The sequence below is a fragment of the Ammospiza nelsoni genome, chromosome 1, assembly GCF_027579445.1.
Source record: "Ammospiza nelsoni isolate bAmmNel1 chromosome 1, bAmmNel1.pri, whole genome shotgun sequence".
Taxonomy (NCBI): domain Eukaryota; kingdom Metazoa; phylum Chordata; class Aves; order Passeriformes; family Passerellidae; genus Ammospiza; species Ammospiza nelsoni.
In genome coordinates, this window is record NC_080633.1 from 101,761,367 (window position 1) to 101,781,060 (window position 19,694).

At 37.2% G+C, this 19,694-nt stretch overlaps 1 protein-coding gene across 1 annotated transcript in view; it reads left to right on the forward strand.

Annotated features, from left to right (window-relative positions):
• Nucleotides 1-19,694, forward strand: part of PIEZO2 (piezo type mechanosensitive ion channel component 2) — a 285,705-nt gene that overhangs the window by 94,193 nt on the left and 171,818 nt on the right. Inside the window, exon 3 of the mRNA XM_059480444.1 lies at nt 7,898-8,023. Within this exon, the coding sequence (XP_059336427.1) occupies nt 7,898-8,023 (126 nt within the window). The remainder of the gene's footprint in view (nt 1-7,897; nt 8,024-19,694) is intronic.

Genomic DNA, 19,694 nt, shown 5'->3' on the forward strand with positions numbered 1-19,694 from the left:
CCAGGTTGCAAGCACTGCTTCTAACACATAATAACCAGTGAATGAATTTGAAATCAAAAGAAATATTATTTGGTAATGATGAACATGGAGAGGCTAGTTCCTCAAGGGAAGGAACTGGAACTCTGTTTTAAAATTCTCAAGTCCTCCTGTGAAAGAATAGCTCTGACTTAAAATTTCTCAGTTCATATGCAATAGTATCTGAGATCATGTTTATTGCCTGTATTTAGCTTGGTCCAGCCACCTGTCAAGTTCTGAAGCAGACATCAAGTAGCTGTTATTTGCTTTGAAAGCTTATGAGTATCATCTGGAAAAAATATGAATGGTCAAGTTTTGAGTCTTGTCTGAAAAAATATTTTGTTAAGAAAATGGATGAATTGCCTGTGTAAACTTGCAACACAGAGATTATGAGTAGCTTGAACGATGGTATTGTCTATTGATGCAGAGGATACAGCTCAGTTCTAGTAGAATTCTGGGAATGAAAACTTCTAGGAAAAACAGGAAATCCTGCAAGAAGTTAGAGTAAGGAGACATTTATTATGCTATGCAGGACTTTTATGTTTTCATTTCTAAATAATTTTTTTTTAATTACACATAACATTTTTGACTGTGTTTACCCAAGTCTGGTTGGCATTCCTGCAAAGTGTCTATCTCTAGAATAACTTTTTTTCCTTCTTAGAGCTCTGTAGTATTTTTAAAAGCGAGAGAAGCAAAAAGAGAAATGTGAGGAAACTGGTTGGTGTATGAATAGTACAACTGAGCCAGCATTTTGTGTGCAAATACACAGCCTGGAAAAATGTATCTTATTTTACTTTTAAAAGTAAAATTTTCAGTTAATTGCATATCTTGTTATAAACTGTTTCAAATTCATGTGCTCTATCATCTATGCAATATTCCACTTTGAAATGCAAATGAATACATGATAGTACAAAGAGCTGTTTGAAATTAAGGAATCATGGACTTTTTTTTTTTTTGGTAAATTTATTAGAAAATTTTTCTGTTGGTTGCAGTTGTACATTGTGACATTTGGCTACACATGGGAATAATGGATATGTTCAGGAAAGTATGGACAAAACTGTTCAACCATTGCAAAGCTTTTGCTGAAAATTCTGAATCTAGAACTTATATGGTCAGGATTTCTGTGCAGCTGCTAGAACACACACATTTAAACCTAGCTAAAATAAAATTGCATGAAGTCTCGAGCTGTTGTTTGTGGATACACATTTTGAGGTTTGGGTCTGGATAACTACAGAATAGGCAATGGCATTAGTTGCTCAATGCTTTTGTCTTGCTGCTGGAAATCCAGTGAGTAAACCAAGTGGGTTTGTATTTTTGTAGTGCTGATGTCTGCCCACTTTTAGGGCTTTGGTAAGTTGACATCCTCTGGATAGAAGATGATGTTGAAATATAAGATACTCTTTGTGGGGAAGGGAAATATTAATGCATTTTCTATTAAGCTAAATATGGATGTACTGCTAACTGTGCAGTGGAAGGATGGCAGCACTTTCAGTAGCAGTTTTTAAACCATTCAAATAATTCCTGGCAGCTTCAGGATGATTTAAGCATTATCTTTTTTGAGTCTACTTAAGGTGTTCATGTAAGACTTTGTGAATAGGAGCTGATATCCAGATACTTTGCTTGGTGGATCAATGACTTGACATTGCACAATATAATTGAACAGTGTGCAAGGCACACCATTATCAAATTTTATTCTTAGAATAGTCCTGCCAAAAATTGCCTTCCTCTATCCATTGTTGATAGCTTTATCCCATTGCTTCAGCACTCAAGAGGCCAAACCTCTAAGCACAGCTGCCTCGTGCGTGCAGAAATACAATGGATATTTTACATCTGGAAAACATTGTTTAGTAACAGGTGTAACTGCCTCTGGCATTTAGCATCATTCTTACAGAACCTGAAACTGGAAAGCATTGTCTGTCTTCACATCCAAAAGTTCATGGGGAGTTGAAAACAATGAGATGATGCCTACTGTTAGGAGAATTAGAGAAAATTAGCCATTAGAAGCATCTAAAAGGATTTGGCTTCCACTGACTTGCAAGCTATGTGCTTTAAGGCTGGGTCACATCAAGTATTGATACCCTGAGAGTGAAGCACTCAGCCTTGTTTTCTGATCCTTTTATGCAACTGAGAGCCCTTCAGTCCCTCTCCGCATGCTCAAAGATGTGAATGTGTTTAAGTGCTTTCTAGGACAGGGCTAAATTTCTTTGTGCCTTGCAAATGTAACTCTGTAGTCATCTGGCAATATCAGCTGAGTTTAAAACTCATAATTGAACTCATAATTGAGCCATTTTTTTCATCTTGCATGGTCCTCGGGAGGTGTCCTGCTGTGTTAAATGTTGATTAGTGTGCAATAGAAGCAGTGAATTCAGGAATGGGAACTGGCCCACATTCTTCGGTGTTGCTGACTGCCCATCCTGAAATACAAAGTTTACCTGTCCAATGGAGGATGGATATCTCAGGCTCGTTACATTCTTGTAAACTTTCCTTGGTGTGTAAATTTAAATGTGGGAAGTTATGTTTGATACTTGTGGACAAAGTGGCTGATGTTCATGCTGAACTTACTGATTACATTTTCCTCATGATTGCCTGGAACTAACTGTATTTTTATTGCCTCTGTACCTTTGGCAGAATTCAGCTTCAAATAAGAAATCTTTTTCTTGCATTTATGTCAATAAGGTAGTTGTGGTATCTTGAGACACTTAAACCAGAGGTGGCCAACGGTGGGATTTCTTTTATATGGGAAATTATCATGTTTTGATTTTTTTTTTTCTTGCAGATCATATTACTCCAAAACTTCCAGATTTTTCCAAAAGGCATGTATTGTGAATTAAATGTTTTCCTAATTTCCCACCCTGAGCTGCCCCAGTCTACAGTTCAGATGGTGTTGACAGATTCCTATTTGGAACCATGGAGCAGGAGATTTTTCTCTGGACCCTGGTTCCAGCTGGTCTCTGAGGTGATGTTAGGTTTCCTGATGGAAAGTCAAGTTAGGATTTTTCAGTTTCTAGATGAAACAAATTCTTTGGGACTGCGTCTGTGTGTGCTGCAGAAGTTTGACCTCTTTAGTTTCAAGTTTGTCACTTACTGATGAAGAGGTTTATGGAAAAAAAAAATCCTGAATGGCTGTAATAGAGTATTTTTATTAGGTGAAATGTCACTAATTCAGGAGATAAATGTACATTAATATTTATCACTCACTGTGTGCTATCAGAGATTATTGTATGAAAAATTACTTTTGCTTTGGTATTTAATCTACTCTGATCTGAATAGAAAGTGTTGTGTAAAAAAATTCATGAACATAGCTATTCAAGAAGAATTGAGAGTGTTATGCCAGTTTGGAGTACAATATATAGCTAAAGAGATGTTGGAAATATCCCAAATGAACAAAATTCAGAAAATGCAACACTAAGGTTACATTAAAAAAAAAAGCTAAAAACCTGTGCAAAGCAATAAAAAGTTCAAATAAGACACCCAAACACTTACATCTGCTGTTTAGGTGAAGCTATGCAGCATATGTATGATTATGATGGTGGGATTACACTGCTGAAATAGTAAACAGTCTTAAATTGAGTTTTAAATTACATTTTTCTCCATTATGCCATTCAAATGGATACAGACCCTTTGAACTTGTGAGCTTTGCATAGACATGCATAGTACCGTTTATTAAAAAAATCAAGATAACTTGTTAGCAGTATTATTCACTTTTTTAGAGACTCAACAAATTCTTTGCCATGCCCCATAAATAGATCAGAACCTAGCCGTGTGGAATGAAAATGCACCTTCCAAACAACTGCCATGTGATATGATACCATATCATAGCAATCATGTCATATCCTTTGTAATAGCCTAAGGCTCATGGCCATAGAAGAGCTAATCTATGTGATTCTTAGGCAGGTCTCAGTGACAACTGGCCATTCAGTTACTCCATGTCCCATCCTTGTGGTAGAAGCTCTGAGGCTGTTCCAGGTGTGCAAAAAACTCTGACATACTCTTACTGTTTTAGGGAAGAGGGTAGCAAAAAAGATCAGAAGACTACCAGTTGTAGACATGAATGTACAAGAATTTTTCATTGTTGTCGGACACAATATGGATAGCACGCTCCAACCTTGTGTTTGTCAGTCATGGTGTCAAGGGGTGCACGTGTGTGTTGGAGGCAGCAGTCCAATTAGAACACATTCAAATAGTTGTACTGAGGTTACATACCTGTGGCTGGGGGGGGACATGCCATTACTAATCCAGCTCTTGGCTGGATTACCTTTGAAAAATAAGAAATTGATTCCTCTTCCACGTGTGAAAAGCTTTTGGCCCTCTTGAGTCCAGTTTAATGTTACATCTGGGCTGAAGAGAAAGAGGGTAATGAAGCCTTCACATCCTGTCTGGCTTCCTGCAGGCTTGATCAGAGGGGAGAAAGCCCTTTGCCAGGAGCTTTGAGACGTGCTGGGGTACATTTCTAGACCTACATGCCAGGTTTTGGTCCCACTGGGTACCATTAGAAATGACACCTGCAGTGACACCTGAAAGCAAGCCCACTTTTCTTAGTCCTTCAGCCAGTTCTGCGACAAATGTTCTCTCTCCTTTCTATCCTCCATAGAAGTTGTTGGAGTGAAATTAGAAGCCAGTGCTCAAGATCCAAACCAAGGTGCTTTGCCATGAGCTTTTTCTTTTTTTCAGTCTTGTTGGACATACAGAAGCCTATACATTTAGAAATGACGGAATTGATATTGTGAATTCTGGTATCAGCTGGGGCAATGTTCTCTTGCATATCTGTTCCCTCCACTCAGCTTTCTGAGCAATATGTATCTCCTTCTCTGTGGCATGTTCAGCTTCCATTCATGTCCCCAAGGATTTTTACATTAGGGCAACTGAGAAGTTGAGATATGTTTTAGCAAAGGAATTGTAAAATTGTGAGTGAATTAGATTTTTTTTCGTCCTTGGATTTTTTTTTAAATTCTTTCTTCTTCATTGGAAGAAGCTCTGTTTTATTTCAGCTGTCTCTTTTCTCACCATCTCAGTTCTGTATGCATACGGTTAATTTTTCCTTTGTGCCATTTAGAACCAAGTTTCCAGTAGAAAGAGAAAAATGTAAGTAAAAACATAGTTAAGTGGGTTTACTCAAACCCCACTATGAATTGAAACTCATCCCTTTTCCAAATCTGTCACTTCTTCTTCCTTAACATAAATTACGTATTCAGTAATTCACTTAGTTTAGCACTCCCATTTCTCCCAAGTTGTTGATGTAGCTCCAAACTTTTGAAATCCGGGTCATAATATTTCTTACTTTTCTCCAAATACTTCTAGTTTCCAGTTTCTAGTTTCTGCTGGCACAGATGAATGTGGTGCAAGCAAAGTGCTCCTGCTCAATAGAATCTCATGGTGGTCCTGTCCCACTGAAGGCCCTGAAGGGAGTAGCCCTTCAGGAATACTGTAACCTGCTCTGAACATACTTTCCTGATTTCCAGACATGTGTTTATCCTGCCATGTTTACCAGTACACTGAGAGACTATTTATTATCCTGAGTGTTAATAGTACTTTACATTTTTTTCCTGGCTTTGTGCAGGAGGAGATCTTTTTTCAACATTTCAGCATTTGAAGAAATATATTTTTGGGTTTTCTACAATTCTTAAAAGAATGACAGCTGTAAAAGAGCTTTTTTAAAAGAAATGGTTTGCTCAATTTAAATTCAAAGATCTTTGTTTTCAAACTTGTAAGAAGTGAAGTCTAAAACTGAGATATATTTTGGAGTGATACAAAAGTACTGAAAAATAGACCTGACAGTTTGGGAGTTGAATGTGCATTGACTAATTGCATTTTTTCACTTTTGGATGCTGACTCAGACCATTCTACCAAAAAATTTCAAATCCACTTCCACATGAAAAATCTCTTGCTTGATATCTATTAACTCCCAAGCACTGAGAAGAGTTTTTAACTTAGAGCTTCATAAATCACCAGACTGTCTTTGAATTCTATACATTTGGACACACTTTTGAAGTCCACAGAATTTGTATTGTCAAACTGTCTTTCTCCAGCTTTGAGACAGGTTTTTTTTAGTTATATTTTGTTGTATTCTGAGGGTGCGATGCTTGTAAAACCATGAGTGTGGGATCTGGTAATGAAGGAGTGAAGCATCAAATATTGAAGCTTGCAAAAGAATTGTAAAATACAGCAGTCCTTGGACTACTTTACATATGACATCATATTGAAAAAATTATTTAATAATATGTAGCTTGTCATATGTTTGTTCTTCTAAAGCTTTTGAAAATATTACCTATTTTATTGTTTCTGCTTTTATAGTGCTTAGAAGTTGTTGTCCTAAGATGGGACACCAGGCCAGCTTCTGCAGAAGGATAACAAAAAGTGGCCCAAAGATTTTAATATCCAGTCTTTTTGATGTAATGCTCTGGCACCCAGGTTGTCTCCTTTCTGTGTGAGCTCTGACAAAATTGAATAGGTCATACAAAACACATATCTAGCGAATGTAACTTCCTTTTTGGATTGCAGAAAATTAATACGTAGGGTCATTTGTACCATTTTAATTATTTTTGTAATGATTATTTATTATGTCTTAAAAAAAGAGCAGGGAAGTTTATTACAGAGATTTGGTATTCAAAATCTGCATTCAGGATAGTGGTATGGCAAAAATTTGGAGTCTGATGGAGGGGGATAGTCCATTACTTTCTAAAATTGTTGAATCGTGCTTATCTTATTCTTTGCTTTATCAACAACTGTTTAGGCCATTGATGACCTATGCTTGAATGAGAAAAAAATCTAAAATTAAAATCTGGTTTATTGGCTACATGCAGAATGTGAACGGTCATCTTCTTTCTAGTAGTTGCTCGAAACAGTTCCTTGCAGAATAAGTATGAACAAAACAGGCTGCATGTAGAGTGACCATTTCCAAGGTATACTCTGCAAGTTCTGCCCTCTATAGTCTTGGCTTTATTTACAGCCTTGGATGAGAATGTCAGTCGTGCTGTTTCTTAATCAGTAAATTAAAAAAATTAACCTCAAATGCATGAAGCAGGTGGTATGAAATCTAGGTTTAATAAGCTTTGGAAGTAGAACTGTTACTGCAGATAGGTCAGGTAGGGTGATATTTAATGTTGTCTTTTATCAGCAATTCAATTTTCTCTTGACGATGCATATTTCCTGAAATACTGATGGTTTACTTTATTTATTCATACCTTGCAATTTTGGCTGCCTGTGATTAAGCTGAGCGTTTCCTAGAGGATTTACAAGGCATTTCTAAATCTTCATCAAACATTTTCTGTTGGCTTTTGAATAGACATCCAGTAAATCACAGAGGAACTATGACCAAATGTGTCTGGCACAGAGTTCTTCAGTGTATACTGAAAATTATGTTTAAAACTTCTGAAGGAAGAGGGTAGTTGGCACAAAGCAAAGCATTCATTTGGAAGTATGTCTGTACTCCTGTGCCAGACTGAGGTTTGTGTCTCGTTATGCCCTCTGCTGTGTAATAATTTCGTAAAGAGTAGGAAGGTTAACAGGCTTTTATGTTCCCAAAAGTAGAAGTACCATTCATGTTTTGTCTAAGTACCAGGTAATGTGTTGGTAAGCATTGTGATGCTATTATTTATGTAAAATTGCTCTCTGGAGACTTAAACTTTTTTCTTTAATTAAAAAAAATAAATGGAAAAATTTGGCAATAGCAATTCTTGTGGTTTGTGATTAAAGAGTACTCAAAGAAACTATAATTAAAGTGTGATTTTTACTATAATGTTAACCATAGGGGACAATCATGATTAATGTGGAACTGACTAGTAGAAATATTCTTGGTCATAATATTTTTATGGTTTTATACTGAAAATCTTTAAGCAATGCTCAGAAATTCACCTATTAAATGCATGTATATTTTGTCTTTTAGGGCATACAGGACGATTATTGAAATCTCTGTGTTTCACCAGTCTATCATTTCTGCTGCTGCACATCATCTTTCAGATTACAATAAACAGTCTTGAAGCTGCAAAAACTATTGAACCTGGTTTTAACTGTGAGTAAAGCATTTTAGATTTTATTAGCATTTAAAATTTGTCCAAATGCTTCAGTGGTTTGAAAGGTGAAGGGTTGATAAGAAGGCACTTAGGTTTTTGCTCCTGTGGGTTTGCAACTTGCTCTTGTTTTCCAACTTTTTACCTTAAAAATTACTGTTAGTAAGGTAGGAAGACTAGAAGGACTTAAGAAACAAAAGAAATTTTTATATAACTATTATATGTGTGTGTATATATATATATATATATATATAAAAAACTATTTTTTCCCACCAGAGATGCATTTTCTTTGCATTTACAACTGACTATTGTTATGACTTCATCTTTTAGGCTTTCTCAAAATCACCTCAGAACCTGAGGAAGCTACTCATTTCTGTCATTAGATAGTAATTCAGTGAATTGGGAGTAAAATGAAATAAAGTCACAAACCTCCCTCTATCCATGTATTATGCCCCTCTCTGGCATAACTCCCTTTTCATTTAATTTAACTTTAAATATTGATTCCAAAACTTCTATTTCTGAACAGTATTTGTCTCTTTCTTGCCTATGTTGTATTGGAGGAAGGATTTTCAATTTTTCATTTATGTGTAAGCTCTACTTAAAATATATTGCATGACATTTTGTATCTTCCTCTCTCAGGAAATGTTGTTCAATACTTCAGAAAGCAAACATTCTTTATTGTGCAGAAGTTAATTAAAATATCTATCCTGTGATTTATATATGTAACCTCCAGGTAGAAACTATTTGTACTTGTCTTCCCATGCTTACGTTTAACATTTAAACCTGTCAACTTTACCCTTGATAAGTGTCCATTTAATTTATCACAAGGTATGCTGCAGCCACTTGAGTAAACAGCTGTACTACAATTCAGCACAAGAAACCTTATGTGATGTAAAGGATTTGACTTCAAGCTTTCTTAGGATTTTGTTATTTAAGTGAGCATTACCATTTCACCTTTAGCTTAAACCATTTCCTAAAGTAAAAGGCATAATTGTGTTCATGAAATGCCAGTTTCACCTGGAATATCCTGGGCTCTGTTGGTTCGAATCAGGCCTTCAGAGTCTAAATAATTTTTTTTCTTCAAAATTGTATGTAGTTCATGGAGTGAGCTGGAATAATTGTTTTCTGTATGTGTTTAACGTTCTTATGACTATAAAGCCATAATTTTTACTTAGATTGGAGGAATTGCATCATCTAGACACTGTTTGTATGAGTAAAGAATTCTAAGAGAGAGTTGCTTTTGAGAGTTGTGGATAAACCACTGGCTTTTTCCTCCTTTTGTGGCGGTAACTGGGGTCTGCAGTGGAATTGAAATAATTATTTCATCCTGAAGACTCCATTCTTTAAGATGAAATGTACCATTTTTTACTATTTATTCACATTTGTTGAGTGTAGCAGCTCCTCTTTCAGCTGCCACTAGTACTGATATCCTTACCTGGGGCCTCACAGGGCAGTGGGGTGTAGCTGTAGGAGTGCATTAAATGTTATCAGACTGCTCTCTGACACCAAGGCCACTTGACATGACATTCCCACACACTCACCATTAAGCTCTTTTTGCCTCCTGAGTCCAAAGGGTGTTTTGAAGTTTCCTGTTGGGAATGGTATTTGTTCCAGAGGAACACCCAAACTGTGCCCAAGTTGTTTGTGAAAGAAGCTGGTTGACCAAAGTTGTTCCAAGAGATTTTAAACTGTTTAGCAGGATGAAATATTCAGCTGTTGAATTTCAGTGCCTGAATACTGAGTAAACTGGCACCATTTTGTTTACTGGTATGGTTACAGTCAGTGAGATCCAGGTGAAGCCAATAAAAACAATAAAAAGGGCAATCTGATGCTGCCATTGCTGGACCCCCAAGATGCTGAAGGGGAAGTTAAAGATTGTTGTAAATGTAGGGGCTGGAAAAGGCCAAAGCATTTGCTAGGTCAGGAATAAGGTCAATTATTGTCATTTAATGACACCAGAACTTTGATGTTCCTGTGTGGGTGAGGAGAGGACAGAATTCCCGCTCCAGAAAGGACCTTGGTAGTACTTCTTGTAACAATTCAGTGACACAGCCCCACTGCTCCCCAGCCATATGAGGAGGGCTGTACAAAACTGACTGCAGATGTGGGCTAAGCCTTAGCTGGAGAAATGACAGCGCTTCACCCATGGCATCTTCACAGTGTTATGATCTCTGCATTTTAGACTTGCTGTTAATGTTTATCCAACTCTTTTTGCTCAATAAGAAGTTCAGCAGTGTAGACTAGAAGACTGATGTGTTCTGTTTCTCCAGCCAGACCCAGATCCACTATTAATAAAACATTTTTTTTACAGCTACAGTCTTTTCTGATGCTTATCATAAGGAAATTTTTCTTCCATTAGTCAAAATATCCTGTCTTCATCCTTCAGCCTGATGTGGAAATGAAGAAAAACTTTCCATTAGTCTTTATGGTTACCCATTTTGTATTTGAAGGCTGCAGTCACATTTGTCATATGTACTCTTTTCTGTCATTCTCTTCTATTTTCACAGCCTCAGCCTATTCAAACTTTCTTCATGCACTGCATTTTCTAGGAAGGAGATTGTTATTGTTGTTGGTCTACTTCTGTTTTCTCCTAGATTTTCAGATATTTTTTGAAGCTTAGTGTCCAAAGCTAGGCACTATTTCAGCTGAGAATTTAGTAGCATATACTGAAATATACCAATTACCCAAGTGTCTGCAAGTCATACTCCCTATTTAGGAGTTACTGAATGGTGCTTTTTGCAATGGTCTCGCACTTTTTATTTGTAATTCACTGAAACCCACAAATCCTTTTCTTGGAAACAGACCATGCTTTTTTCAATCCCATGTTTATGTAGGTGAGTATTCTTATAGTACAGTGGAAGTTGATGATTGCCTGTTTTCTCTCTAGAAAGTTTTATTTATCAAGACTTTTCTATCTTCTTGTTTGGTAGTGGCTTCTCTGGTAGGGGCCTTCTGCAATAACACCTTTAGGGGTTTTGGATAAATAAATTTTTAGTTTTCCTTTAGTATTTGTTTTGATTTTTCTAGAATTGTAGTATGTCCCCAAGTTTAAGTAAATCAAATCATAAAGGGAGCTAGTGGATGCTATGGCAGGTCCCCTCATCATTATCTACCGAAGGTCATGGGAGTCTGGGGAGGCCCTTGCTGACTGGGAGCCAGACAGTGTTATTCCAATTTACAAAAATGGCATGAGGGAAGGTCCAGAAATCTACAGACCAGTTATTCTAACCTCAGTTCCTGAAAAAAGTGTAAAAAGGTTTATATTAGATACGACTTAAAGGCATTTAAAGGACAATGCAAGTCAACACAGGTTCACTAAGGGAAACTCCTGTTTACCTAATTTTATATCCTTCCATGGTAAAGTTACCTGCCCAGTGGATGAAGGGAATGTGGTGGATGTATTTTCCCTGTACTTTAGTAAGGCTTTTGATACTGTCCTCCAAGAAAAAAATTATTTGGTAGGTTCAAGATGTGCTTGTTTGATGAACTGTTGGAAGGGCAGGGGTTGAAGGGTTGTGGTGAGTGGGGCCCAGGACCCTCAGGGCTCAGCTCTAGAGGCAGTCCTGTTCTCAGTGTATTTGTCGCCGATCTGGATGCAGGAGTTGAATACGCCATTAGGAAGTTTGATACCAACAATAATCAAAGTGGGAGGTGTTGTCTGGGACAAGATGCCTTGCAGAGGCCTTTGTGTGGTTAATCTAACTCCTGGAAATTTCAGAAATAGGTGAGAGGGCAGAATAATACTGTCTGCAAATGCTGTAGGTTAGTTTGTCTCAATGTTTTCAAATGCCAATTTTCTGAATCAAAAGATCATTTTCTGGTTTTAGTTTTTCTTTTTACACTACTGTATAAAAACCTATGACAATATTTTCATTTTGGTAACAGAAACACTTGAAAAATATTTAAATTAGAGGTGCAATAAAGACTATTACCTCTTAAAGCTTATACAGTTATAGTTTCATTTTGGAAATGAAGATCAACCATCCTTTTATCTTTTATGTCTAGAAGCAGTTTTAGTTGAGCCCATCTGCACACACAAACCAGACATATAGAATTTCAGGTTCATTTCAAAACATTCTGCTGTTATCTTGGACTTAAATAATTCAAAATCAGTTTAGGATAATTCCTGGAATGTTTAGCTTCTTTGGTTTGTTATCTTTTTTATCCCCTTCCTTTTTTGGAGTTCATATAGCTTTTATTTCAGGATGGCTACAAAATGCTACAGCATTCTCTAAATGATGTTGGCATGTTGATTGAGGTGTTTAAAAATGTTTGGCCAACAGAAGGTTCTTGTTTCTCAAGAGCCTTGTGACTATTGCCTAGCACTAATAAAATTTTGCTAAATAAAGTAGTCTTTATTTAGCTTAATGAAAGATTTCTGGTTAGCCACAACTTCAGTGTGTGGAGCTAACATTGAATACCTCCCAGACATAGAAAGGAAAAGAATTAATACAGAAAGAGTGAGCTGAGCTAATCCTAAGCCATCAAGAGCTTTGTAATTAAGCTTCACTGGTATCTTTATATAATAGACAGCATGATATTGAATATATCAGTATTCATGCAGTAGTAGAATTTCATTATTAAGTTTTTATTTCTGATGGAATAAAATTCTGGTTATTAGATCAGGTGAGATCTTTTGAGTATAGAACCCGTCAGGCAGGCAGTTGAAGATTAGACCACAAGGTAATAGTTGCATTCTCCAGTATTTACAGTATGGTTCTTTCCTAGGACTAGTTTTAAAAATCTTTAAAAATGGCAGTACCACTAGCAGGAATGTTTTCCACAATGTTAATTTTAAACTTTACTTCCAATAAATTAGTGCAATTATTCCTCATCATAATACTCTGTAAGTATACACACTATAAATGTATCTTCTTGGGTTTAGTCAGCCTTTAAAAGAAGTCTGCTTTTTTTTTCCCCTGTAGTGATGTACTTCCATTTCTTATTTTGTGCTCCTCTATCATACCTTGATCTTGACTTCTGTGAATGTGTCTACTAAAATGCCTATTCTCTGGGACACTATTTTTGTTCATGAGAAATGTAACTTGGACTACAACTACTCACTAAGTAAGTTTGTAGTCAGTATTTGTAAAAATACAAAAAAGCATTTAAGATATTTCTGGATATTTTTCTTATACATCACATAAATGAACTGATGGAATTTAAATGGGTACCTTGAAATCCTTCTATAGACTTTCTATGAATCTTTTGTTTATTGTGCCTACTTGGAGTGCTTTATTTACAAAATGGTTATATGTAGAAAAGGGTAGAATAGATTTAAAGCACCAAGTTGCCTAGATAGCTTCTCTGTTAGATCATGGGAACTAAAATCAGATAATTCTCTGTCTCTGGTATGCCATGGTGAATGTCAAACAAATGCATGCCACCATTGTGGAATCATAATAACTTTCTGCTTTGGATAAATTTTGAAATTATTTCTTGGCTTAAAAGACCATCCTATGTTTGCATTACTACCAGCATGTCCCTGAGGTATTTTGTTATATTAGGAAGCAGTAGTACCCAGTACAAATAAATTATGTCTCACCATTTATTGAAAGCTCAGGCTCAGGACTGAAGCTGACCTTTCATAGGATTGAATCATTACTCCTTCCTATGTACCTGGTGAGATTTCATGCCTTTTGTATCTTCCTGAGTATACTTCTAAGGTTGTGCTGATTTTGTAAAGTATAGCTTTGGTAAAGGTTGTTGTTTATTGCTGGATTAATTAACTCAGTGGAAATAAAGATGTTGCTTTTGTTTATAAAGGGACAAAAAGTTTGAGATTTAATATAGGGTTTCATATTTCTAGTTCAAAGGTAGATGAGTGCCAGTTATTCAAATACCATGAGTCATTGGCCCAACTCCTGTCTGAGTGTATCTCATGGCCCCTTGTTGGCTGTTTTGACACATCATTTCATGGGAGACTGCCTTGAAAATACATATTTTTAAAATATTGGAAATTTTAAATACTATTTTATGAAAAATATTCTGGTATTTTCCTATTAGTTGTCTTGATAATTTTGGCAGTTTTACTTTCAAAACTATTGCTTCATATGAAATGAAATTAATCTAAATGGCATTAAGAAAACTAGTAAGTTTGGCATTTTCTTAATGCCATTCTTACAATAGTAAGAAGCTTCTGAGCAGAAGTCATAGCAAAGTAAGCATCTTTATACTGAAAAAGTCATTATGTCCTCTCCAATGGTTCTGCTTACCAAAATAAAAGCTAACTTATCTTCATTGAAGAGTGCTCAAGCACTGCACCCCAGGCAAAACAGCTCATTCTTCCCAAACAAACACATCCATATCTCAACCAGGCAAATGCTTAAGGTGCTTTCCAAACAAATAGTTTAACTGCAAATTTGAGATCTTCAGTGACCTCAATTGTATGTGCATCATACTCCTTTTTTTGCTCAGTGAAATTGATATTTCAATGTCTTTTCCAGTATAAGTGGCCCTTGTCTTGCAGAACATCTACATTTTAATCATATTTTTGTGTGTTAACTAAAAGATTATAATCTTGGCCAAAATCTGAGCAAAAAATAATGCCTTTAAACATCTAAGAAACAGTTTATTCTGTTATCACAGTCATCAGATTGTACTTGTGTGGTTTCTGTACAAACAGCAAGAAGGTTCAGAAATGAACTCTTGTTTCAAGAACAACTATGGAATGTCCAGTTTAGCAAAGCTATTATAGGGTGAAACAACCAGCTGTAGCACTGCAGAAGAATCAGAGTAACCTTTCATTGAGAGTTTATATATTTTAAACTCAAAGTTGTCTGAGGCTGTGATGTCTATGACAGCCAATATAGTACAAATTTAGTCCATACTTTTAGCTAGATGAATTCCAGAGTGGTGAGTGGTGCCTCAGTGGGAAAAACAAATTTTAAACCAATATTTTAATAGAAGAGATTATACAGATTCTTCATGCTACCAGGAAGACTGATAATACTAAATTCCATAATATAAAAGTCTATTTTTAATGGAACTTCGATGCCTACATATTTTTGAAGTCCTGAACTACAGTATTTATTAATTAAATCAGTACAGACAGCCAGTTGCCTGGAGAGTCTGTTTGTTCAGGTTTTATGAAAGATGTGTGCTGTGATTTAACCTCAGATGGCAAGTAAGTAGCACACAGCTGCTTGCTCCCTCTACCTCCCAGTGGGATGGGGGGGAGAAGTAGGAGAAAAAAGGTAAGGAAAAGCTCATGGGTTGAGGTAAGAACAGTTTAATAATTTAAAGAAAGTAAACTACTACTGCTGCTTCTACTAATTTTACTGAAATAAAAAAGAGAAAGAAGACTCAAGACACACAAGTGACACACAAAACAGAGTTGCTCATCACCCACTGACCAATGCTGAGCCTGTCCCTGAGCAGGAAACAGTCCCTTCCAGCCAACCCCCCAGTTTATGTACTGGGCATGACAGTCTGGGGTATGGAATATCCCTTTGGCCAGTTTGGGTCAGCTGTCCTGGCTGTGCTCCCTCCCAGTTTCTTGTGGACCTGCTGCACTGGCAGAGCATGAGACACTGAAATGTCCTTGATTTAGGGTAAGCACTACTTAGCAACTACCAAAACATCAGTGTGCTATCAACATTATTTTCAAAATAAACCCAAAACACAGCACTGTACCAACTACTAGGATTAAAATTAACTCTATCCCAGCAAAGCTGGGACAGTAAGTTACTTCTTCTGGTTTGACTTTGTTTTATGTTCCCAGCAAACTATGTGACTTTATTGCTTATATTACTAACAGGTTGCTAAACGCTGAGCACACGAGAAGCTGCAAATCTTTGCAGAATGCAGGTTAATAGAATTTTATAAAGCTAACTGTGGAAACTTTATCAAAAGTCAATATATGGATATTGTCCTTCTTATCCAAAGCAGTTAAGGCTGTCTCTTAGTGACATCTGCCCAGTGCCATGTGGATTAAAAAATAAAAACCCTGCTTTGACTTGTGAATTCCTCTAAGAAGAAGCTTTTCCTCTTCTGTTGTTTGTACCCTACAGCCTGTGGCAGGATTCACTTGGGTGGCTGGGGGCCTTGTGGAAATACCACCGTTACAGAATAAGGAGAATAGGATTTCTTCACAGCTTCCCTCTTATCAGCCACTGAGCTTGCAGAATAATGAGCTAGAAAGCAGCAAATGGCCATTTGTCCAGCTCTCCACTGAGAGACAGAAAATCTCAGAACCTCTGCAGAGATTAGTAACAGTGATTCTTACAAGCACTGAAGTAGAGCTGAAGCTCCTGTTTTGCTATTTCACATGGCAAATACCTCTGAAAACCTAGGAAATTACAGAAAGGCAGGAGATTTGACTTAAAGGAAATAATATTTCCTATCACTCTCTGGTTTCATCATGTACTGTTTCTTGCATAGGTGATGTGCAGTGTTGGAGTCATAAGAATAATAATAAGGAACTTCTCTATGGAGTCATGAAGAGCTTGAGACTAAAAAGAATGCTTAGCTGTAAAAAACTGCAGTGAGACCCAGATGTGGTGGCACCAATATGGTCATTATATTGGGTCCTAGAAAGGTGTGTGATTGTACACTATTACCAGGGAGCACTTCTGACAGTCACTTCAATGATTCTAAGAGTCAAGAATGTTTAACATGTGGAACACACCCAATGAGAAACTTTTAATTAGTCAAAGGTGTTAGCATGTCTTTTTTGTCTTAACAGAAACTTAGAACAATAGCTTAGTCTGTATATGAAAGTAAATTTTACCTTCATTCAGTGCACATTAGATGTTAACATTTCCTCAACACTTTCCATGCAGCTTTATGGAGCCAGGAAATTTATGACTGGGGAAACAGAAGCTTCTGTAATTGCTTCTTAGGCATGTATGATAAGTCCTGCCTAATTTCCTGCTGGGTGTTATTACTTAGCAGTTTAGTTCATTGTACTTATGGAGTCTTTATTTCTGGACTCACAGGCTGCCATGTGAGAACTGAGCAATATTCTAGAGAGTCACTTTGAGGCATGGTATGTGACTCCATTGTATAGTGTGTATTATTCTGCTACAGTGGTGTTGGCACACTCACTTGTGTTCGACCATTCAAGAGAACCTGATGTAGGAGGTCACCCTTCTCACTGCCCCTCACAGTTTGTATCTTTGACAGTCAGAATTGCATTGGAGAGAAGACCTGGGAAACTGCTGGGTGTCCCATGGGGCTCTACAGCTTCTTTCTGAAGCTGGTGGACTTTGGAAGGTATTCCCAAGGAGCACCCAAGGAAGCACCTAGTGTACCTGCTGATGCTGGGATGCAAACTGGGACAGTTCTCTTTTTAGTGTCCCAGTTGTAGCTAGGATGACTGCAGGGTGATAAAATAGAGTGTGACCATCACTGTCAGCTTGTTTTAGGGCTGTTTGTAGGAGAGATGGAGCAGCTGTTTTCTGTCTCCCTCTGTCCTCTTAAAGCAAGAAGCAGAAGTAGCAAACAGAAGGAAGAAATCAAGGCCAGCTGTGAAGAATTCAATAAAACTTGAATAGATGAGAGCAGAATATATGTGTGAAGGAAATAAAAGCAGAAAAGCACAACTGTTTGTTGATTTATACTTGGGGTTAGTGCTGTTAGTAAATTAGGAACTAAATGTGCTGAGTAGACTTCTACATTTTTGTAAGTAGCCACTCGCTTGCTTGTCCCCTAGTTGTATGTTTAACCTTTGTATGAAAAGCTTATCAGCATACATTACCAACCGCTTTTAAGTTCCAAGCTACTACAAAACCTGTTCTCCGTATTGTACAAAGTCCTTGAAGACCAGCAAAATCAGAAACTGGCTGTTCAGATGATTACAGTGAAAAAACTTGTCTGCAGGGTCTGACCCGGGTTATCAAGGTTCATTTGGCAGGGTTTGGCTATAGCAGAATGAGATATGTAAGGACAGCACTACAGTGCTTAAGCAACCAGCATCTCTGGGCTGGTGTAGGGACCATGCTGAAATGTTCCCTTGTTGATTATTCAAATCACTGTAATATAAATATTTTACTGGGGAGTCTTATTGTAGTATTACTATTTGGGAGTAGGAAACTATATATTTGTGTGTTGGACACTATTTAGACAAATACTTTCCACTGAGAATAAATATTTCACTTTATTTCTGGGGATCTGTTTCTTCTGTTTGGCTGTTTACATGGTTAAGGATTGCTCTTCATCATGTAATTGTGTTGAGTATTTTTAGAAAACTTGATTCGTTTGTGTGATGCTGTGAACCTGTGCATGAACTTGTGTCCACATTGCAAGTTTGAGAGGGGTTGGTCCCTGGGCCAGAGCCTTTAGGCTCCATCCTTCTGCGCCTCTTGGTGATTTATGTCAGCAGCTGCAAAGCAAACAGCAAATCTGAGTGGAGATGATGACAGCTGCTCACCGCAGCCACTCTGCACAGCTGGATCACCAGCTGGGCACCTCAGCTGCAAGGACAGGTCAGGTGTTGTGTCTGGGGGTGGAAGCTCTGATGGGCCATCCCTGGCAGTGCACACCCCAGTGGGTGGGCTTCCCTGGCCAGTGTGGGCTAGGGGCTGCACTGGACAAAAATGAGGTCTTGAGTTGAGGTTAACCTCTAATTGAAAGGGCTGAGTTTACTGAGCCCTTCATGGAAGCTGTGATGTAAAATAAATCACCCTGTAAAACAAAGCAAAAAGTGTTGCTCACATAAATAGGCTTGGAGCCATTAGGAGAAAAGTGTTTTCTTAATGGAGTTGGACTTGAAATGCTTTGGTGGGTTCTCCTGCATCAGTGTGTTAGAATATAGTCCTAAACCTGGGTCAAATACAATTGGAATTTGCATGCTTTGAGTTTACTTCCAAAAGGAAAGTTTGTCTCAAAATTCCCTCCAAGTTCTGCCAGACATACAAGTCTAAATCAGTAACCACACAGGATGCCAGAAAGTGCTGTACCTTACACCTTTTGCATAAACAATGTGCAGCACATCTGTCAATGCTTACTCTTAACAAAGAACAAAATAACTACGAACAATTCTGTAACACTCACAAAGGGTGAAAAAGTACCCTTTACATCTCTGGAAGGATGAGAACACTGAATTTTAAAGGTTAGACTTGGTTTCCAAAGTCATAAACATCCCCCTCATTTCAACTCCTGCATTTTTCCTGATAGCAAGTTCTTTAACATATACGTATATGAATGCATACATACTGTGTTTACTGCTGAATTTAATTATAGTGCATTTCTTTAGGGGTTTGTTTAAAGCAATCAAGAAACTGGATTTCAGAGATGTTATAGTCATCATCTAGACTAAAACCAGGAAGATTTTCAATAGCATCAGTGAAGGGTGTAGTAAATTAAAAATATTTCATGAAATCTTTAGTCCTATTTTTATGTGTCTAGAAGTAGGGAGAATAAAACACAGTATCTATCAAATGATTAAGAGAATTAAGTTGATTTTCATCTGTCATCAGATATCATTGAATGCAGATTTTAAAACTGTAAACAAGTTAAACACAGTTTTCACATTGAAGTAGTGTAAAACACGCAAAAGCCTGCACTCCAGCCAGTGGCTGTCAAAAGCTTTACCAAGCTTATGGGGTGTAGAACAGTGAATGGACATAGTTCCTGAAGGAAATCAAGAGTAATGTAGTTCAGAGTACATTAATTAGTCATTGATATCTGTAAAACTGTATGTTTAAGTGTATACTCCTGCATTTTAGAAGA